General features: G+C 36.7%; 1 protein-coding gene and 1 non-coding gene across 6 annotated transcripts; one reads left to right on the forward strand and one right to left on the reverse strand.

Moving 5' to 3' along the window:
- The first annotated feature begins 132 nt into the window (after window positions 1-132).
- On the forward strand, window positions 133-22,680 carry HORMAD1 (HORMA domain containing 1). 5 transcript variants are annotated; one of them, XM_019021785.4, is made up of 15 exons: window positions 133-261; window positions 1,539-1,604; window positions 3,465-3,609; window positions 6,057-6,120; window positions 6,614-6,650; window positions 8,889-8,909; window positions 9,171-9,197; window positions 11,774-11,841; window positions 12,325-12,476; window positions 13,925-14,181; window positions 16,387-16,453; window positions 16,540-16,616; window positions 17,341-17,424; window positions 20,551-20,622; window positions 21,998-22,680. In XM_019021785.4, exons 2-15 carry the CDS (start codon window positions 1,572-1,574, stop codon window positions 22,076-22,078), a joined length of 1,185 nt encoding a protein of 394 aa, XP_018877330.1. In that variant the 5' UTR covers window positions 133-261; window positions 1,539-1,571; the 3' UTR covers window positions 22,079-22,680. The 5 variants fall into 5 exon arrangements, with proteins under 5 accessions (XP_018877330.1, XP_018877343.1, XP_018877337.1 ...); XM_019021792.2 differs by lacking the exon at window positions 133-261 and adding an exon at window positions 307-428 and having other exon boundaries at window positions 21,998-22,666; XM_019021798.4 differs by lacking the exon at window positions 8,889-8,909 and having other exon boundaries at window positions 21,998-22,672.
- Window positions 18,763-18,869, reverse strand: LOC115932130 (U6 spliceosomal RNA). The gene has a single exon (XR_004068458.1). It is a non-coding gene; the product is annotated as a U6 spliceosomal RNA (small nuclear RNA).
- Window positions 22,681-23,190: the final 510 nt, after the last annotated feature.

A 23,190-nucleotide genomic window follows, 5' to 3' on the forward strand; every position in this document is an offset into this window, starting at 1 on the left:
GCAGTTACTTAACCTTCCCCCTTCTGTCTGGCTTTTCCACTGCCTGAGACGTGGCGCTGAGCCTTCCCGTGTCTGAGGCTCCCAGTGCGCCTTGCTGCCTTGCGCTGCGCTTGGCGGGAAAGGTGACCTCGACCAGGGGTCAAAAAGCCACTGTCGCGCCCCAGCGGGTGACCGTTGAAGGAAAGCGCATGCGCGTCGGGCACAGCGCGTGCAGCCTCGTGCAGCTCTTCTGGTCTCCGGCGCCTGCCCCTCAGACGTAATGTAATATATATTAGTGTGTATATATGTGTGTGTGTGTGCGTATATTTTACTTTTTAATCTCTTTGTCAGCTTCCCCCTACTTTTAAGTTTCTTAAGGTCTTAGTGGTAAAACATTTGCGGTAAAAATGTATACCCACTTACTTGTCAACAGAGGTTCTTGAGATGGGGTGAGTACGGACGGCGAATTCAGGATTTGTCAGGATAAATTTAAACGTTTAACGTAAATAGGTTCTTCTATGAAGTTTGCCTCTTTAGTAAACTCTTCCAGCTGAATTGTCTGATTAAGAAAAGTGAAATTGGGGCCGGACACAGTGGTTCCGGACACACAACTTCCTGTAATCCCAGCAAGTTGGGCGGCTGAGGCCAGAGAATCATTTGAGACCAGCCTGACCAACATGGCGAAACCCCGTCTCCACTAAAAATAGAAAAAAAAATTAGCGGCCGGGCACGGTGCTTCACGCCTATAATCCCAACACCTTGGGGGCCGAGGCGGGCGGATAACGAGGTCAGGAGTTTCCTGGCCAACATGGTGAAACCCCGTGTCTACTAGAAATACAAAAATTAGCTGGGCGTGGTGGCACGCCTGGAGTCCCAGCTACTCAGGAGGCTGAGGCAGGAGAATCCCTTGAACCCAGAGGGGGAGGTTGCGGTGAGCCGAGATCGCGCCATTACACTCCAGCCTGGGCAACAGAGAGAGACACCGTCTCGAAAAAAAAAAATTTGTATATATATATATATGCTGGCTGTGGTGGTGGGCACCTGTAGTCCCAGCTACTCGGGAGGCTGAGGCAGGAGAATCGCTTGAACCCGGGAGGCGGAGCTTGCAGTGAGCTGAGATCGCGCCACTGCACTCCAGCCTGGCGACAGAGCGAAACTCTGTCTCAAAAAAATGAAAAATAAAAAGAAATAAAACTGAAAAAGTTTAGAGGGTTTGCCAGGCAATTTTTCAATACTGAATACCTACCTGTACAATGTTGTCATTGTTTGAATATGTATAGGGAATAAAAATAGGAAGATTGTGCCTTTTTAAAAAGTTCTCTTAAACAGTTTCTTAATAACCCATTTGTTTGCGACTTGCTAGTCAAATGGCTTCAAATCAGGACCCTACTCAAAATGGTTCTACTGCAATATCGACCTCTACTTTTTTGAAGACTCTATTTTAATTAAAGAAATTCAAATTTATTCACATAAAATTGTTTTGAATTTTATATGTGGTAAACTGAAATGTTAGAGGAAAAAAATGAGCTCTAAGTTAAAGCTTGTATTTGTGTCACAAGGTTGAATTAAAGAAAATACTTTATCAGAAGAAGATGGCCACTGCCCAGTTGCAGAGGACTCCCATGGTATGATTTCTTGTATTTTGGTATATCTTAATATAGCTGCTTTTATTGTTTCTTGAAGTCTCAAATACTCTGTTGGAAGTTAGGGCTCAACTATTTGAGGGTTTTATGATACCAGGAAAGTGCATGTTTTAAGAAATGAAGATATTTGCTAAAGTATTTTGAATTAATTGAGAATTCTATTGGATGTTTGCTGCATTGCATTAAATTGCTCATTCACATTTAATTTACATTAGGTATTAATGAATACTGCTTTGTTGCTTTGATGAAATTATTGTTCATAGCAGTCCACCTCTAGAACATGAATGTTCAATATATAAGCAGAATAAAAATAAATAAATAAGAAAATGAGGCCGGGCACGGTGGCTCACGCCTGTAATCCCAGCTATGAAGGTGGCTGAGGCAGGAGAATCACTTGAAATCAAAAGGGGGAGGTTGCAGTGAGTCGAGATCACACCACTGCACTCCAGCCTGGGTAACAGTGAGACTCCGTCTCAAAAAGAAAGAAAATGAATGTTTGTAACTGAGAGACAAATATGCATTTGCTGTATTTGTATAGGATTTTGCATTACACTTAACCTCTATTATACCTACTCAGTGACCAAAGAGAAAAATCAATGTAATCTATCCATGTGTTATGCATTTACAGACAGTTAGTCTGCAAGGGTATTCTTAAGATTTTTAGGTACTTTTTGAGCTGAGGCTGAGGTGAGAGGATTGCTTGAGCGCAAGAGTTTGAGGTCAGCCTGGGTAACATAGTGAGATCTCATCTCTACAAAAAAAAAAAAAAATTAGCCAGGCATGGTGGTGCAACGCCTGTAGTCTCAGCTACTTTAGAGGTTGTGCGAGGATATATGAAATGTCATATATGAAATGTCTAGAATAGGCAAATTTATAGGGACAGATAGGCTAATGGGTAGGACGTGGGATGGGATAAGGGACAGGGAGTGATTGCTAATTGGTATGGGTTTCCTTTTTGGGATGAAGAAAATGTTATGAAATTGGTGGTGACTGTTGCACACACACCTCTGTGAATAAACTAAAAACCATTAAACTGAAAAACACTTTATATGGGTGTCCCAAAAAGGTGTTTTTAAAATACCAGCCACTATTAACATTTGTTTTATTCATCCTCAAAATACAAGCACTTGATATATTTGAATATAATCTGAAGAATTATATAATGATTATATACTTTTTTTTTGAGATGGAGTCTCGCTTTGTCACTCAGGCTGGAGTGCAGTGGTGCGATCTTGGCTCACAGCAACCTCTGCCTCCTGGGCTCAAGCAATTCCCTGCCTCAGCCTCCCAAGTGCTGGGATTTCAAGAGTAGCTGGGATTACAGGTGCCTGCCACCACGCCCAGCTAATTTTTGTATTTTTAGTAGAGACTGGGTTTCACCATTTGGCCAGGCTGGTCTTGAACTCCTGACCTTGTGATCCACCCGCCTCAGCCTCCCAAAGTGCTGGGATTACAGGCGTGAGCCACTGCACCCGGCCTATACTTTTTTAATGAAATACTCTGTGCCCATCAACTTGCATCCAATGGAGGTTGTAGGCAGCTGTGATTGTGCCACTGCACTCCAGCCTGGGCAATACAGTGAGATCCTGTCTCAATTTAAAAAAAAAAAAAAAAAATTAAAAGATTTTTAGGTACTTTTTGCATATGTCCTTTAGGCTATTACCCTAGAAGTACCCTCACATTTTACATGCCGCTCTGACTTTTGGGGGATTACTAACCAATATAGGGAGGAATTCTTGGGGCGAGTACTATGCTTATACAAAATTGGATATATGTTAAGTCAAGAGAAACTTTATTTTTAATAAATTTAAATAAAGTGTTCTACTTTCCCTTGAATTTTAGAGTGCACTGGTATTTCCCAATAAGATATCAACTGAACACCAGTCTTTGGTGTTAGTGAAGAGGCTTCTAGCAGTTTCAGTATCCTGTATCACGTATTTGAGGGGAATATTCCCAGAATGCGCTTATGGAACAAGATATCTAGATGGTAATACAATATTTATTTTAAAGCTTTCTTTTAAAATGGTATTTTTATTTTTGCTTGCTCCAAAACTATAATTTTTGACTTAGAAATTTTATTTTAATAGAAGCTTTATTAATACAATTCATGTACCTGACAGTTCACTTGTTTAAAGTGTACATTTCAATGATTTTTTTTTTTTTTTTTTTTTTTGAGACTGGGTCTCGCCTGGGCTGGAGTGCAGTGGTGCCATCTCGGCTCACTGCAAGCTCCACCTCCTGGGTTCAGGCCATTCTCCTGCCTCAGCCTCACAAGTAGCTGGGACTACAGGCGCCCGCCACCACGCCTGGCTAATTTTTTGTATTTTTAGTAGAGACGGGGTTTCACCGTGTTAGCCAGGATGGTCTCGATCTCCTCACCTTGTGATCCGCCCGCCTCGGCCTCCCAAAGTGGTGTGATTACAGGCGTGAGCCACCGCGCCCGGCCCATTTCAATGATTTTTAATAAATTAACAGATTTGTACAACCATCACCACAGTCAATTTTAGAACATTTCTTCATCCCAAGAAGAAACTCCATACCCCTTAAGCCACTATGCACTTCCCCTCAACCTTCCCAGTCCTAGGCAATCACCAATCTACTTTCTGTCTGTACAGATTTACTTATTCTGGACATTTCATATAAATGAAATAATATAAAATGTGGTCCTGGCCGGGTGCAGTGGCTCACGCCTATAATCCCAGCACTTTGGGAGGCCGAGGCGGGCGGATCACAAAGTCAAGAGATGGAGACCATCCTGGCCAACATGGTGAAACCCCATCTCTACTAAAAATACAAAAATTAGCCGGGCATGGTGGTGCATGCCTGTAGTCCCAGCTACTTGGGAGGCTGAGCAGGAGAATCGCTTGAACCCGGGAGGCGGAGGTTGCAGTGAGCCGAGATTGTGCCACTGCACTCCAGCCTGGCAACAGAGCAAGACTCAGTCTCAAAAAAAAAAAAAAAAAAAAGTGGTCCTTTGTGACTGGCTTTCACTTAGCATGTTTTCAAGGTTCCTCCGTATTGTAGCATGGATAAGTGCTTCATCCCTTTTTGTTGCTGAATAATGTTCTATTGTATGGCTGTACCACATTTTATTTATCGCTTTATCAGTTGATGAACATTTGGGTTCTCTTTTTGGCTATTATGAATAATGCCGCATTGATGTACAAGTTTTTGTTTTTGTTTGGATACCTAAATGGTTTTAAAATATATACATATATATATTCAATACCTTTAGAAGCACTTAATCATAAAATTTTTCCTCAGTTTCTCAAGTATAATTTTACCTGAAATTATGCTTATAATGATGAAAGAAATCGATAGAAAACATACAGTAGTAGTGTATGTTCTTGTGCTATTTTAAGGAAGTAAAAATAATACAGCCAGGGCCAGGCGTGGAAGCTCACGTCTGTAATCCCAGCACTTTGGGAGGCTGAGGCAGGAGGATCACTTGAGGCCAGGAGTTCAAGACCAGCCTGGTCAACATAAGGAGACTCCATCTCTATTTTTTAAGTTAAAATAATAATAATAATACAGCCAGTTTATACTACAATAATAACTTATTTCTCAGTACATTATACATGCATAATATTGTACACCAGTTATGTGCTGGGCAATATGGTAAGCACTATGTTATATACGATATCTTGTTAATTCATGTAACCATCCTATAAATACCTGTTTTTCAATTAAGGTACCTGAGGATATGAGAGACTCTCAGTCTTTTCCACTGTGTTACATGTTGCTTCTTTGCAGGCCTCTTTGTTTTTGATAGCCAGTTAACTTCTTGGCCTTTACAAGTATTTTACTGGGATAAGATTCTAAGATTCTTGTATAACAATGGCATGAAAGCAACATATCTAATTTCATGGATTCTATAAGTTTTTTACAAAATATTTTTGTACCCATCAGCTTGCATCCTAATTATTATGATGGCATCTTATAATAAATATTAAAAGACTACTTTCATATAACCTTTCTTCCTTTAATTACATTAATAATATTAATTATTGCTATTAATAATTTACCTGTGCTGGGCAAGGTGGCTCACGCCTGTAATCCCAGCACTTTGGGAGGTTGAGGCAGGCGGGTCACCTGAGGTCAGGAGTTCAAGACTAGCCTGCCCAACATGAGGAAACCCTGTCTCTACCAAAAAATACAAAAATTAGCCGGTCATGGTGGCGCACCTGAAGTCCCAGCTACTGGGGAGGCTGAGGTGGAAGAACGGCTTGAACTCGGAAGGCAGAAGTTCCAGTGAGCCGAGATCATGTCACCGCACTCCATCCTGGGTGATAGAGTGAGACCCTGTCTCAAAATAATAATAATTATAATAATAATTTACCTGTAATACACAGCAGAAGAAAATAAACTTCATTTAAAATTTCTAGTTGTTTACTTTTCTTAAGTAACTCTATATTTCATCATTTTTGTGTTTAGATCTTTGTGTCAAAATACTGAGAGAAGATAAAAATTGCCCAGGATCTACACAGTTAGTGAAATGGCAAGTAAAAGAATACCTAAAGAGAGAAAATTATTTTTTTCTCATTTTACTTTTTTTTGTACCTTGGATACCTTTGGTGTTTAACCAAATTTTAGTGAATCACCCTTTAATGCTAGATAGCATTTTTGTAGGTCATTAAATTTTCCACTGAAGTTTTCCTCTCCTTGAAGTCTAGGTATTTGGAAAAATAAATTTTAAAAATAAATGTTTCTTTATTTTGTGCCCCATGCAAGCAGGCTTTATTTATTTTATTATTGTTCCCCACAAATAGCTATCAGATATTTTGTATTTTCCCTTCCATCTTTATCATCATTTTACATTTCTGCCATATTGTTTTTTATGTTTTGTCTTGTTTTAAGCCAGTTAATAAGAAGGGAGCTTTAATAAGACATTTTTGTATTATTTAGTAATGAGATAATATGGAAATTTATGAAAATAACTATTTTCTGGAAATGCATTCAGTCTAAAAATGAATCCTTGATTTTTTTTTTAGGATGCTAGGATGTTATGATGCTTTACAGAAAAAATATGTAAGTCTTGCAATCTCTTTATCCTTTTTTTTCTACAGTTTATGATCTACAAATATAACTGGAGTTATCATGTAGTAAAACATTCATTTGAACTAACTTGAGTGTAGGTCAGTCTGAATTACTGAAAAGCCTAAACATTTGAATATTTTAAAGACTAATCATCAACTCATTTAAAGATAATGGAATTAACACTAAACAAATTTTTCCAAGCTGGTTTTTTTAACACTTATTTGTATTAATAACACGTGTTAACTTACAAAAAATTTAATGAATTAAAGAGTCTTTCCAAATAGTTTATTCATTAGTTTCACATGCCTTCTACAAGCTTGTTTATACTAATAATTTAATAAATTATTTCCTTATTAGGGTTCAAAAATAAATTTCCACATAATCTAGGTTAAATTGTCACAAATTCTGAATTAGCAAAATTAAGAAGCTTTTAAGATGTATTGTAATCCTTTTTGCATACTTAGTATAATTTAGTACCAACTTGCATAATGAAGTCCAGCACTAGGCTAATTGTGAAGAAGATGAATTTTTTTTTTTTTTTTGAGATGGAGTCTTGCTCTGTCGCTCAGGCTGGAGTGCAGTGGCACCATCTCGGCGTACTGCAAGCTCCACCTCCCAGGTTCACGCCATTCTCCTGCCTCAGCCTCAAGAAGATTAATTTTTATTCATGGTTCCTAATCTTCCCCCATTAAGGCGTAGTAAATATTGAGCGCCCGTTATGTGTTAGGCATCTCTTCTAGGTAGGAACTGGGTAAGCTAACAGTGATCAACAAAACAAAAAGGGTCCCTTGTATAGTAGGAAAACAAGTAGTTAATAAAACAAATCATATACTTCTCAATAATGTTAAATTGCCATTAAAATTTTTAGCAAAAGTATGTGGTAAATGGAAAGGTGAAGTAACTTTAGATGGGATGGTCATAGGAGCTTCTCTGAGGAAGTGACATTGAAGAGACCTGAATGAGAAGAAACCAGCCAGGCATTGATTTTAGGAGACAATACTCCTGGCAGAGCAGCAAATGCAAAGAATTGGAAGGAAGTTTAGAGAGTTCCAGGAACAAAAAGAAGGCCAATATGACTGAGGGCAATTGTGCAGTGGGGGAGAATAACATGAGATGAGCCTGGGCAGGTAAGCAGGGCCAGAGCACTCAGTGGCTTTTATTTTAGGTGCAAAGAAAAGCCATTCAAAGGTTATACATAGAAATGTAATATTTGATTTACATTTAAAAATTGTTTTAGGCCAGGCATGGTGGCTCACGCCTGTAATCCTAGCACCTTGGGAGGCCAAGACAGGTGGATCACCTAAGGTTAGGAGTTTGAGACCAGCCTGGCCAACATGGTGAAACCTTGTCTCTACTAAAAATACAAAAATGAGCTAGGCGTGTTGGTGCGCCTGTAATCCCAGCTACTCAGGAGGCTGAGGCAGGAGAATCGCTTGAACCTGGGAGGTGGAGATTGCAGTAAGCTGAGATCATGCCACTGTACTCCAGCCTGAGTGACAGAGTGATACTCTGTCTTAAAAAAAAAATTGTTTTAAATCACTTTGCCCACAACTTAGAGAATATGCTGTAGAAGGAGATTAAGATTGGGAGTAAGGAGAATAGCACCTAGGCCATTACTGTAGTACTGGTGAGAAATAATGGTTGCTTAGACCAGGATAGCAGAGAGAGGAGATTCAGGATAGATTTGGCAGTAGAAGTGATTGGATTTGTTGATGGACTGGCTGTGTAATACAAGGAAAAGATCAGAATCAAGGATGACTCTTAGATTTTTGGCAGATCACTTGATTAAATTATTTTCTATGATTTTCTTTTCCTATGGTCTCCAAAACTTCCTCCCTCTGTTGAATTCATAGGGCCCTGAACTCTGCTTTTTCTTTTTTCAAAATCAGTTCTCGTTGTTTTCAGTATAACACATATATTGTGTTATTTCACAATATATATATTTTTTCCTTGTAATGGCAGTAATGTCCTTTTTGCTTAAGTCAATGAAATAAAGTGCTGACATGAATTTCAATCATCAGTAATTTTAGTAGCAACAGATATTTCAGGGGATAGGGAAGCATATCTAAGGTACTGCATTATAGGCATTGATCTTATGCAGTCAAGATCTGCCATGATTATTTGTTATTAGGAATACATGTTGAAATAGGACAAAGAATTCTTATGATTCATAATGAAAAATTATTTTATAGACTACAAGTAAGATTTTTGTTCTTTGTTGTATTTCAGCTAAGGATGGTTGTTCTAGCTGTAAGTATTTTTAAATTGTGTGTTCTTTTTTTAATACTGCCAAATTTGGCCTTGCTTAATTAAATGACACCAAAACTATCAGTTGATTATGTCACATTATTCAAATAACTGATCTATTCAATGGAATGAAAAAGTAATATTTTGGGTGGTCATTTTTATTTGTTTGTTTTGATGAGTTCACATGAAGTTTAGTCTAAACATCTAATTTAGTTCTTGAATACTTAGCCTTAGATAACTCAATTGTAAATTGTTTTTAAATAGGTATACACAAACCCAGAAGATCCTCAGGTAAGTGTGCTTGAGTTACTAAAGAAATATAATGCCTCTAATATCTAAAAATAACACGAAACATAATATAAGAATATCTTATGCTTTTAATTATGCTTTAATCAATATACTTTCATATATATTTTCACATTTGAGCTTCATAAAACTCTTCTGAGGTAAGGCAGGGCTTGGATTGTTACCTTTAAACAGATTAGCATGACAGAGATTATGTGACTGATCTTAGGCCACAAAGCTTACAAACTGTTAGAAATAACTTAAATCTCCTGACGTCTAATTCTTTATAGTATTTTTTATACTATATTTTAGAATTATGAAAGGGCTTGAGTTTTAGGAAAGTAAGAAAGTCATCCTTAAACTTCGAATATTCATCCCAATCCATTCATAGCTACCTATTTATCTTACCATTAAAGGAGAGAAGGGAGAACGTGAAAGGGAAAACCAGAAGATAAGAAGCAAGGGGGAAAGATCTACTGAGTGCTTACTTTATATTAGGCTCTGTTCTTTGGGGCTTTATGTGCATTATCTCATTTATTCATCCCAACCTTCATGAGGTAACCACTATTAGCATCTCCGCTTTACAGATGAGGAAATCTAAGTACAAGGGGTTTCTTGCCTAAGGTCATAGTGCCTGAAGTGGCAGAACCAGGTTTTTGAACCTAGGAAGGCCAGTTCACAATTTGGGTGTTTACCCATTACGCTATAGCTGTTACAATATAACGTTTCATTCAGTCAAGGAGAGGTAGATTTAAACTGGTGTTAAAAATAGATGTTTAAAAACATCACTATGTAAGCAATGAAATATAAAGAAAGCAATAAAAGTATTCACGCTTCAGGAGGGCTGAGAATGTGTCTTTTCTTTGATACTCACACTGCAATTAATGCTTAATATGTGTTCATGCTGACAAAGCAGATCATTTGGGTAAAGGCTGTGAATTAATAGATTGTGTTCAGAAAACTGATTGTTCAGAAAATGTTCATTTATTTTCATATGTTTTATAATTGTGCATTTTTTCTATCAGTAAATTAGCAACCTTGTTGATACAATAATAATATTTATTGAATGTTTACTATATGTCAGGTACTTTATAAAGTACCCTGTATAAATTATCCCACTTGTGAATATTTATTCACAACTACCAATGAGATATGTACTGTCTTTAATCTCTTTTTTAGCTGGGGAAACTAATACTTAAACTAAGGCTTAAGTGGCTTGCCTGTGGTTACAGTATAGCAAAGATTTATGCCCTGTGTTAGCCACTCTGCTGAGGTGTGTTGCCTCCCTTATCTGCCTGCTAAGGAGTTCCTTCCATGTGGTATAAATAACTGAAGGGGTAGCCTGCCTCTCCACACCTGTGGGTATTTCTAGTCTGGTGGGACGAGAGACTGAGAAAAGAAATAAGACACAGAGACAAAGTATAGATAAACAATAGTAGGCCCAGGGGACCGGCGCTCAGCATACCAAGGACCTGCACCGGCACCGGTCTCTGAGTTCCCTCAGTTTTTATTGATTATTATCTTCATTATTTTAGCAAAAAGGAATGTAGTAGGAGGGCAGGGTGATAATAAGGAGAAGGTCAGCAACAAACATGTGAGCAATAGAATCTATGTCATAATTAAGTTCAAGGGAAGGTACTATGACTGGACATACACGTAAGCCAGATTTGTTTCTCTCCACCCAAACATCTCAGTGGAGTAAAGAATAACAAGGCAGCATTGCTGCAAACATGTCTCGCCTCCCACCATAGGGCGGTTTTTGTCCTATCTCAGAATTGAACAAATGTACAATCGGGTTTTATACTGAGACATTCAGTTCCCAGGGGCAGGCAGGAGACAGTGGCCTTCCTCTATCTCAGCTGCAAGAGGCTTTCCTCTTTTACTAATCCACCTCAGCACAGACCCTTTACGGGTGTCGCGCTGGCAGACGGTCAGGTCTTTCTCATCCCACGAGGCCATATTTCAGACTATCACATGGGGAGAAACCTTGGACAATACCCCACTTTCAAGGGCAGAGGTCCCTGTGGCTTTCCGCAATGCATTGTGCCCCTGGTTTATTGAGACTAGAGAATGGCGATGACTTTTACTAAGTATACTGCTTGTAAACATTTTGTTAACAAGGCACGTCCTGCACAGCCCTAGATCCCTTAAACCTTGATTTCGTACAACATATGTTTCTGTGAGCTCCAGACTGGATCAAAGTGGTTGGGTCAAAGTGGCTGGGGCAAAGCTACAAATTAACAACATCTCAGCAAAGCAATTATTTAAAGTACAAGTCTTTTTCAAAATGGAGTCTCTTATGTCTTCCCTTTCTACATAGACACAGTAACAATCTGATCTCTCTTTTCCCTACAATAACATACATTACAATAAGTTGGGAAATAAATGTCTCTCCAAGACTGAAGCCCCAAACCCAAACCATGAAAACTGACTATGAGGAATCAAAAGTTTCAATGGATCAACAGGGATTAATACGGCAGAAAAAAGTATTGACTAAATGTTGAGTCATACAAAACAGAATATAGCTATTTAGCAGCTAGTACTGAATATCAGAAGCATAACTGCGATATTTTCTATTTAAGACAATTTCAGAATGTTACCAATTCAAATTCAAATACACCAATAATGGACCACTCATGGACTTCATAAGGTATTGTTCTATAGTTTTCTGTTTGTATTACAGATTACCACTTATTCATATTAATGCTATATAGCTAAACCTCAGGATTCATTCTGAAACTGCGGGGACATCCCCAATTAACCATCAAGATGTGGCTATGCAAAATGGAGTGGTGGCTTGCAGTAGCTTCAAGCCAGGATTCTGTGGCTAATAATAAGCAATTTTAATTGTGGAAAGAGAACTTAGGTGATTAGAAATATAGAAATATAATTTTAAAACATAATTTGCTTTCTTTAAACACTTCATATAAAATGCACTTAAGTAAAATTATTATTTATAGCAATGATATTAATATTAAAATTTTATAATAGTGACATTAAAACACATGGTAACTTTCAAGTTAACAGCTTAATGCTATAATAGAAATAAGAATCTCAAATAGTTAAAATGTAAAGTTATGGTATTAGAAGCCACAGGTTTTATAAAATAAATTAATATGTGATTCTCTTCTAGTAAAAACCAAAGCAACGAATCTAGCATGTCGTCTACTGACACCAAGAAAGCAAGCATTCTCCTCATTCGCAAGATTTATATCCTAATGCAAAATCTGGGGCCTTTACCTAATGATGTTTGTTTGACCATGAAACTTTTTTACTATGATGAAGGTACTATTTGCAATACATCCTGTTTCAGTTGGTACATATGTTTTATCATTATTGAAACAATTGGTTTCCATTCCAAATATTTTTAGCACCTAAATTTTTTGAAATTATAAAATTTACACTTAATATCACTATTCAAGAAAGAAAGATTTACAAAATTAAGCTTTAAAATAGATGCTTCTCTAGTGATAGGAACATATCCATGTGAAGTATAACCTCACTCAAATTTAACAATGAGTTAACAGTTTTCACTTATCAGATTGGTAAAACATGTTAATCCATTATTGATAAGGATGTGGGGAAACAGGAACTTTTTTTTGTTTGAGACAGAGTCTTGCTCTGTCTCCCAGGCTGGAGTGCAGTGGCATAATCTCAGCTCACTGCAGCCTCCACCTCCTGGGTTCAAGCGATTCTCCTGTCTCAGTCTCCTGAGTAGCTGGGACTACAGGCACTCGCCACCACACGTCTGGCTAATTTTTGTATTTTTAGTACAGATGGGGTTTCACCGTGTTGGCCAGGCTAGTCTTGAACTCCTGATCTCAAGTGATTCACCCACTTTGGCCTCCCAAAGTACTGGGATAACAGGCGTGAGCCACAGCATCCGGCCGAGCAGGCACTTTTATACACTCGAGGGACTGTAAACAGGTGCAACATTTTTAGAGGACAATTTGGCAGTATCAAAATTTTAAATGCACATTATCTTTAATCCAGAAATTCTATAGTGAGAAAAATATATTGAAAATATAATTGTGCAAATACGCAAAGTTATATAAGGATTTTGATTATAGCATTGGCTAAAATAGGAACAAACTGGAAACAACTTCAGTGTCCTTCATTGGGGACTGAGTAAATAAATTATGGTCCATCTGCGTAATAGAATACTACACAAGCTGTTAAAAAGAAGGTGCTGATAAATTACGTTATCCAAGATATATTATTAAGTTAAAACCAGCTAGGTATGGAATGGTATGAGCTCATTTGTGTTTTTTAAGGAATTTTATATCTATTTCCTAAAACCTATGTAAATATGAAATATCTTTTATTATATGCATGTCTTCTAGAAGAACATAAAGCAACAAAAATAACAACTAACATTTATTGAGTATTTACTATGTGCCAGTTCTCTTCTCAACATTTTATGACACTTTATTTTATTCCCACAATAACCCTATGAAGTAGGTACTATTATTTTCACCATTTGACAGTTGAGAAAATCAAATCAGGGATGATGAATAATTTACTCAAGGTCACAGACAGTCAAGTGAAGAAAACAAAGCTTACCTTTAGGGAATAAAATGGGGACTTGGACATAGTAGGAGAGTAATTCTTATGTTTTACCTTATGCCCTTATATACTATTTGAAATACCTGCAATCTGCGTGTGTTTTTATAATAATAATTATATTTTCTTTAATTTCATGAACAGCACAGTTTACACTTACTTTTTTGCAGTTACACCCCCAGATTACCAGCCTCCCGGTTTTAAGGATGGTGATTGTGAAGGAGTTATATTTGAAGGGGAACCTATGTATTTAAATGTGGGAGAAGTCTCAACACCTTTTCACATCTTCAAAGTAAAAGTGACCACTGAGAGAGAACGAATGGAAAATATTGATTCGACTATACTATCACCAAAACAAATAAAAACACCATTTCAAAAAATCCTGAGGGACAAAGATGTAGAAGATGAACAGGAGCATTATACAAGTGTAAGTGTATTTCAAGAGTTATAAAGAACAATAATAACAAATGTTTGACTCAATTCTGAAGATTTTTCATAGCTCCCATTAACATTTGTGTAAATTCTGTATTATAATCATAAACTCAAGGTTGAAAGGGACCTTAAAGTCTAGGCCTGTGGTTTTAAAACTTTTTACTTAGCCCAAACAACATTGTACTAGAACTTAAAAGCACAACTATTCTGGTTGAAGTAGGGAATGTTCCTGGAGGCTCTGCCACTCCCTATGTCACTTACCTTCATAGTGGACTCTGAGGAAACCCCTAGGACTCTAGGGCATAATTTGAAAAGCATTGCACTAGTCTAACTCCCGGCTAATGGTGGAATCTTTTCTACAACATCCCTACTAAGTGTTCAGGTAGCCTGTGCTTGAATTTCTCTAGGGCCTGGAAAGTCACTGTTCTGAAGCAGCCTGGAAGTTCCTGGAAGTCAGGAAAAGTGTCTCATTCAACTGTTTCATCATCCTGTGCCTAGCACTTGGATTTCTAGTTAGTGCGTCCTAAGTATTAGTCGAGTGAATGGATGAATAGAAGTATAAAAGAGTTTTTTTGTTGCCTCACTTCCAGCAAATATGAAAGTCATTATTGCTTTAATCTTTCAAGCATTAACATTATGTCCTTTAATCTCACCTCTCTTGTATTCTGTGTCTCAATTTATTCTAAATTATGACTACAGTACTTATGTACAGAGATTCACTATTCTGATTAGGCTGTCTAACCACATCTTTACACATAGAAAATTCAATCAATTTTCAACCAATTCAGTCAAAGAAAAAAACTTTTTTCTAAGACCTAAATCCCAGTCTTGCTTTATAACAAATATGGCTGAGGTGTTTGTAGCATTCTTTAAAATATTTAAATCTCTTTCACATGTATCACAAAGGGAACAATAATTGTAATGTAGACATTAAACCTGTTGCAATTTCTACCATAACATGACTGAGCTTATCCTTCAATAACTCTCTGAAGAGTTTTTGTTTATTACTTTTTTTTCTTTTTTGAGACAGAGTTTCACTCTTGTTGCCCAGGCTGGAGTGCAATGGCACGATCTCAGCTCACAGCAACCTGCTCCTCCCAGGTTCAAGTGATTCTCCTGCCTCAGCTTCCCAAGTAGCTGGGATTACAGGCATGTGCCACCATGCCTGGCTAATTTTGTATTTTTAGTAGAGACAGGGTTTCTCCATGTTGGTCAGGCTAGTCTCGGACTTTTGACCTCAGGTGATCCGCCCACCTGTGCCTCCCAAAGTGCTGGGATTACAGGCATGAGCCACCACGCCTGGCCGAAAGTTGTATATTTTTATCATTTGTCCTTAAAGCAACCCTGCAAAATAAAGAAAAATAGTATTTTATACTTTATTTGGATTAATAAATTGCCTTTTGATAGAAATTCTAGGAACACTTTTATTTCTAGCAACCATGAGGTAGTTGTAGGTTTTTGGGGTTTTCTGGTTTGTTTGTTTTGTTTTGTTTTGTTTTTTGAGACAGAGTCTTGCTCTTTTGCCGAGGCTGAAGTGCAGTGGCAGATCTTGGTTCACTGCAACCTCTAGCCTCCTGGGTTCAAGGTATTCTCCTGCCTCAGCCTCCTGAGTAGCTGGGATTACAAGTGTGTGCCACCACACCGGGCTAATTTTTGTATTTTTCGTAGAGACGAGATTTCACCATGTTAGCCAGGCTGGTCTCCAACTCCTGACCCCAAGTGATCTGCCCACCTCAGCCTCCCAAAGTGCTGGGAATACAGGCGTAAGCCATTGCGCCTGGCCTGGGTTTTTTTGTTTGTTTGTTTTTGAGTCAGGGTCTTGTCCTGTCTCCCAGGCTGGAGCGCAGTGGGATGATCACGGCTACTGCAGCCTCAAACTTCTGGGCTCAAGCGATCCTCTCACCTCAGCCTCAGGTGACAGAAACATGCCACCACACCTGGCTAATTTTTAAAATTTTTTCATAGAGACGAGGTCTCATCATATTGCCCAGGCTAATCTGGAACTACTAATCTCAAGCAATCCTCCCTCCATGGCCTTCCAAAGTGCCAGTAATACAAGCATGAGCCACCATGCCCGGCCAGTAGTTTTATATTGTATTTAGCCTTCACATGAAACAAATTTGTTCATAAATGCTTTCTGCTCAGTTGTTTTAATTCCTTTTTGAAATGTGTCAATTTTTTTCTTCACATAATTATGTAGGATGATTTGGACATTGAAACTAAAATGGAAGAACAGGAAAAAAACCCTGCATCTTCTGAACTTGAAGGTAAGAAGTTAATGAAAATGTACATTAACTCACTTCCAACTCAATTTTATACCCATGTAACTTTTTTTTTTTTTTTTTTTTTACAGAACCAAGTTTAGTTTGTGAGGAAGATGAAATTATGAGGTCTAAAGAAAGTACAGATCTTTCTATTTCTCATTCTCAGGTATCAACTTCATAGTTTCATCTCACTTTTGTTTTGTTCACAGGACAGTTGCTTATGTGCTAATTTTTTATTTTTCAGATTTTCTTATTCCAGGTCTTTTAGAATAAAATTCAATATTTAGAATGCTTGTTATTAACTAAATCTGGAAATTATATGTTGATGAATTTTGAGTATATTACTGGTGGATTTGTTTAGTAATAAACCTAAATACTATTGGTAGAATCTGAGAATTTCAGAGCTAGATAGAATCTTATGCAGTTATTTATTCCACCCTGCTTTGTATTTATAAGTAGAATATATAATACATTTGTGTTGCCTTGGAGCATACATGTTTTATTCTGCTTTTCAAATACAGTAAAATCCTGAAATAAGAGATTTAGGTAATATGAACTTGGAAATAATATGATTGATGATTGATTGTCTGTCTTCCTCTGCCCAGCCCATTTCTCAAATAAGTAGACTAAATTTCTTGTCTTCTGGAAGGGTGGTGCCTGGTGATCATTTGGTACTTTCTCAGTTCAGTGGTTGGCCAATTATGTAAAGTGTCAGTTTCACTATCTTTACTTTTGTGCTTTTTGAACAGTATGAACCAACTCAAAATTATTGGTTTTAACTTGACAAGACCCTAAATTTTATGTGGTTAAATTTTTGGACCCCATTTATTGTGTTATGAAAAGGTTTTATTATACTAAGTTATATTTTTTGTAATTATTTTCTTTTTTAGGTTGAGCAGTTAGTCAATAAAACATCTGAACTTGATATGTCTGAAAGCAAAACAAGAAGTGGAAAAGTCTTTCAGAATAAAATGGTAAATATCTCTTTAGGTTTGTTTTCCATTGTAACCTTGTAATTCTCCCCCATATGTGAGTTTATTTTAATATTTCATTTATTAAACCAGTATTTACTAAGTACCTATTATGTGTCAGGTATTTTACTAGGTGCTTAGGATATAACCTGAATAACACATACTTCATGGTCTTAGCTGAAGTTTAGTAACTGGAAATAAACAAGCAATGATATAGAGCCATTATAGAAGTCTGAATAGGCTACATAGGCACAAAGAAAGGAATGGTTAATTTTACTGAAGGTATATTAAAGAGAGGGATCCAGGAAAGGTTTTGGGAAGAAGTGATACTATCATCCAGACTCCCAGAGAAGTTTCCTAGAATGCCAGAATGTTCCCATGCTTGATCTTTTTTTCTTTTTAAATTTCATTTAATTTAAGTTGCAAGATACATGTGCAGGACGTGCAGGTTTGTTACATAGGTAAACGTGTGCCGTAGTGATTTGCTGCACCTATCAATCTATTACCTAGGTATTAAGCCCCACATGCATTAGCTATTTATCCTAATGCTCTCCCTCCCTCCAACCCCCTGACAGGCCCCAGTGTGTATTGTTCCCCTCTTTGTGTCCATGTGTTCTCATTGTTTATCTACCACTTATAAGAGAGAACATGTGGTGTTTGGTTTTCTGTTCCTGTGTTGGTTTGCTGAGGATAATGGCTTCCAGCTCCATCCATGTCCCTGCAAAGGACATGATTTCATTTCTTTTTATGGCTGCTTATTTTCTTTATCCAGTCTATCACTGATGGGCATGTGGGTTGATTCTGTCTTTGCTATTGTGAATAGTGGTGCAGTGAACATACAGGTGCATGTATCTTTGTAATAGAATGATTTATATTCCTCTGGGTATATACCTAGTAATGGGATTACTGGGACAAATGGTATTTCTGGTTCTAGGTCTTTGAAGAATCACCACACTGTCTTCCACAATGGTTGAACTAATTTACATTCCAACCAACAGTGTAAAAGTGTTCCTATTTCTCCATAGCCTCGTCAGCATCTGTTGTTTCTTAACTTTTAATAATCACCATTCTGACTGGCATGAGATGGTATCTCATTGTGGTTTTGATTTGCATTTCTCTAATGATCAGTGATGTTGAGTGTTTTTCATATGTTTGTTGGCCACATGAATGTCTTCTTTTGAGAAGTGTCTGTTCATGTCCTTTACCCACTTTTTAATGGGGTTGTTTGTTTTTTTCTTGTAAATTTGTTTAAGTTTCTTATAGATTCTGGATATTAGACCTTTGTCAGATGGATAGATTGCAGAAATTTTCTCCCATTCTATAGGTTCTCTGTTCACTCTGAAAAATATGGAATGCTTCATGAATTTGCATGTCATCCTTGTGCAAGGGACATGCTAATCTTCTCTATATCGTTCTAATTTTAACATATGTGCTGCTGAAGTGAGCACCATGCTCAATCTTATAAATTGAGTATCTTGTTAATAAGACATTACAAATTAATCTTTTGTATATATCTTGTATAAAATGAATCTCATATTCTTAAGGGAAAAAAATCGCTGCTTTATTTTAGCTTTTGGTATGAATTATACTAAATCAAAATTCATGTTTGATTTTAGACCTTTAAGTTACTCTCAAAGGTTCATTGGGGTGAAGAAAAAGCATTCTGTAAAATACATAAAATATCCAAAGTTTAGGAAATAAATAGCTCACTCTGTTAGTGGTGTGCTAGAACATTTCTTCCCAACTCCCCACTCGGAGATATCATGTTGGTAGCTTAAATTGGACATGTTGGTAGTATTCACAGCACAGAAATCCGCAAATGCCTCAAGGTTTGTTTCTCTCCTAGAGCTGGTTATTAAACATTTATCGGAACACTACTCATTATAGTGCCATTTTTAAGTGTCTTCCCCCACCCCTATTCTCAATGGGAAGTTAGAACTGGCAGAAGGCAGCATTCAAATGAGTATCTTATGAAAGCAAGAGATAAAGGAATGTCAAGATTTACTACTTCTAGAAGCAAAATGTTCATCTTAGCCAGTTTATATGTAGGATGAATAACCTTTACTAGGATATAGGGATAGAGACCAGCATTTTAAAAATTATTAAGCAAGATCTCCTTGTAATGTAACATTAAGATGATTTGGGGACATAAATTTATTTCTGAAATTGCACATGTTTTTGGATATGAACTCTGAGCAAGTGTACTCCTGATTTTGAGAATTATTACTGAATTGTGGCTAGAAAAGGGCAAGAAATGAAAATATTCATTATTATATATACTAAGGAAGTTATCATTGGAAAGCTCATTTCAAGCATCAGAAAAGAAGTATGTTGTTTTAGAGAATAGTTGTATGACACCTAATCATTAGTCATTTTCCAATATTCATTTTAATAACTATATATACAGAATTATTCACAATAGCTGAAAGATGGGAAAAACCTAAATATACATCAACAGATGAATGGATAAAAAAATGTGGTATATTCATACAACTGAATATCAGCCATAAAAAAATGAAGTGCCAATACATGCTACAACTTAGATGAACCTTGAAAACATGCTAATTAAAGGAAGTTACTCACAAAAGTCCACATATTGTATTATTCCTTTCATTTGAAAGTCAGAACTGGGAAAGTTATTGAGACAGTCTTAAGGCTGGTGGGAGGATGGCAGAATAAGAGAGTGATAGCTAAGGTATATGGGGTTTGTTTTTGGGGTGATGAAAGTGATGTAAAATTGATTGTAGTGATGGTTGTACAACTCTGTGAATGTACTGAAAATCATTGAATTGTACACTTATAAATGGGTGAATCATATAGTATCTAAATTATATCTCAATAAAGCTGTTTTTTAAAAAAATTGTATATCCAGCTGGGCACTGTAGCTCATTCCTGTAATCCCAGCACTTTGGCAGGCTGAGGCAGGAGGATCCCTTGAGGCCAGGAGTTTCAGGCTGCAGTGAGCCATGATGGTGCCACTGCATTCCAGCCTGGGTGACAGAGGGAGACCCTGTCCCTAAAAAGTAAATAAATAAATAAATGTTGCATATCGTTGCATAAGATTGAAAAATCAAGTGTTGGCTGTTCTTTGAGAAATAACCAATTAATAATTATTCTATCTTTGTGGAGGCAAATGGAAATCAACCAGTAAAATCTTCCAAAGAAAATCGGAAGAGAAGTCAACATGAATCTGGGAGAATAGTAAGTCTTATGATAATGTATAGTTTGAATACAATGGCAAGGATCAGAATATCATTACTACAGATTAAATTTAAAATGATGAACTTGATATCTTTCGATGTACCTGAGAGTTCTGATATTCAAATTTTGTTTAAATATATTTTGTTCTAAAAATCGAGGTGATTTTGAAATAAGATGCCCTATGTTGCTTTATTAGTTTTTTCCATGAAAACATCTCCTGTCTCATTCCATGAATGATTTAAAGTAATTGGAGGAATTTATAATATATAAATTAAAAATCAGCTGGGTACAGTGGCTCACGCCTGTAATCCCAGCACTTTGGGAGGCTGAGGCAGGTGGATCACGAGGTCAAGAGATCGAGACCATCCTGGCCAACATGGTGAAACCCTGTCTCTACCAAAAAAAAAAAAAAAAAAAATTGCTGGGCGTGGTGGCGCACGCCTGTAGTCCCAGCTACTCGGGAGGGTGAGGCAGGAGAATCGCTTGAACCTGGGAGGTGGAGGTTGCAGTGAGCCGAGATCGCGCCACTGTACTACAGCCTGGCGACAGACCAAGACCCCATCTTTAAAAAAAAAAAAAAATCAGTGCCAGGAAAAATATAAGAGAATATAGAATGAGAAAGTGACAGTACAAGAACACTAAGGCCATTTTGTTTATATAGAACTGAAATTGGGCCACAAATTTGATCTGAGCTTTCTAGAGATCAAAACTGAAGTAGAAGGAGGATAATTTACTAAATACATGTGTTCCCTAAAAATATAGGGTCTCCTCCTAGTACCTCTGGAGAAAAAAATCTTTTCCTGACTTAAACCCTATAGTTGTTTCATATTTAGAACCTTATTTTACCAAATCAGATAATGTATTTGCCATTTCTGAGATAATTATTCATATTTTTCCAACTAGATATTTTAGTATTATTAGTAGGTTAGAATTAGACAACTGAAAACCTAAGACTATTTTTAAAACTCAAATGTTAACGTCTCAAGAGTACAAAAGCAAGACATGATTTAAATCGTACATGATTCCAAAGTAGAATGTTTTTCTATTTGTAGTTCATTTTAAAATCTTTTTTCCCTTCTTATTGCTCTGAAATATTTGGCTATTTTGAGGACATAATGTTAAATCTATCTTCTCACTTCTACAGCAGCCCTACTGAAGATTATACATTTTGCAAGTACATACTTTCAGCAGCCATTGGAAGATGTTAATAATAAATTTTACTCTACTTTTAAGAAACCCAGATATAGTTATGCTAGGTATGCTAGGCAGAAATTTTTTAAAAAAGAAGAGAAATCTCAGATACATGAAAAAATCTACAATTAAAGACATTTAAACAGGAAAGTATCTATTCTTAGTAGTTGTTTTCTTTTGACAGGTCCTCCATCACTTTGATTCTTCTAGTCAAGAGTCAGTGCCAAAAAGGAGAAAGTTTAGTGAACCAAAGGAACATATATAAAAATTATTTTTGTTCTGCAGGCTTGCAGAGTTCTTCTCAACATTTAAACTGAAGGACCCTATATTGTATTTCCCTAACTCTGAAGATGTATATGTAGTTTAAAGCAGTTTGTACACTAAAACTAAGTTTTTGGCTGAATGTCATATTGTGGTCCTTAATCTTGAGATAAATCCAATAGAACTTTTGAATAAAAGCAAAAGTACCAATGTCATAATTGATTCTGTAATAAGTAAAATTTCAAAATTGATTTTGTTCATTACCTACTTAATATTTCCTTTAAATATATACTAACTGTTAAGGCCCTCTAATGCCATTTTTCTAAACAGTAATGTTTACTTTGGTATTAAAATTTGGTATGGATTCACTTTTTACTTATGTTAAAATTATACCATTTAACTGGCTCTTTTGTCATTGTGCTGTTATTAAAACAATGTTCTTCAATATTTTGACATAATGTATTAACATTTTAATATATAATGTACAATTTAAGAATTGGTGCTTTACCTTTACTATGCTTTTTTTTACAGGACAAAAAGACTGATTTTTAAAGTATGGCATTTTTTGCAGCATAAATAAAATACTGTTCAGTACGTAGGCCCTTTCATCGCTTCTAATTTTTATTTAAGTAGCAGGAAATATGGCTCCATTCATTTGAAAGGCTGGTAGGAGGATGGGGGGATAGGGAATACTAATTTTTAGATGATTTCGGTAGCTATTACTTTGCAAGAAGAGTTGAGCACACTTTCTAGAATTTTTGAGTGGTAGTATGAAAAATGCTGTGCTTTTAATGAGAAACCTGGGAGCTAGTTCCAGCCTTGCCTGCTTTCTTTGCTTTAGAAAAAGGAAGACTTAAAACTTGGTCTGTTTGCCTCTTGTAGTTTCAGCAGCCATATTCCAAAAACATACACATCCATGGGTTTGTCAGTAATAAGCGCTATAGGGAATGCTGGTAGATATGCGATGGTAGAAATGTATTCATCCTGTTTAAGGTAAACCATATAAACGTACACAAACTGACCCAGATCATGTTTTTCTGTAACAGTCAAGTCAAGGATAAACTGACTGTCAGAAACAACCAATGTAAAAATATTTATTTATTCTTAGCTGTATTG

The sequence above is a fragment of the Gorilla gorilla genome, chromosome 1, assembly GCF_029281585.2.
Source record: "Gorilla gorilla gorilla isolate KB3781 chromosome 1, NHGRI_mGorGor1-v2.1_pri, whole genome shotgun sequence".
Taxonomy (NCBI): domain Eukaryota; kingdom Metazoa; phylum Chordata; class Mammalia; order Primates; family Hominidae; genus Gorilla; species Gorilla gorilla.

Excerpts from the sequence above, each read along its gene's own strand:
- HORMAD1 (XM_019021785.4), top strand. The coding sequence starts at position 1,572 with ATGGCCACTGCCCAGTTGCAGAGGACTCCCATG. Across the intron at positions 6,121-6,613 it reads TCTACACAGTTAGTGAAATG|GATGCTAGGATGTTATGATG; the intron begins GCAAGTAAAAGA and ends TTTTTTTTTTAG. Across the intron at positions 20,623-21,997 it reads AACATGAATCTGGGAGAATA|GTCCTCCATCACTTTGATTC; the intron begins GTAAGTCTTATG and ends TTCTTTTGACAG.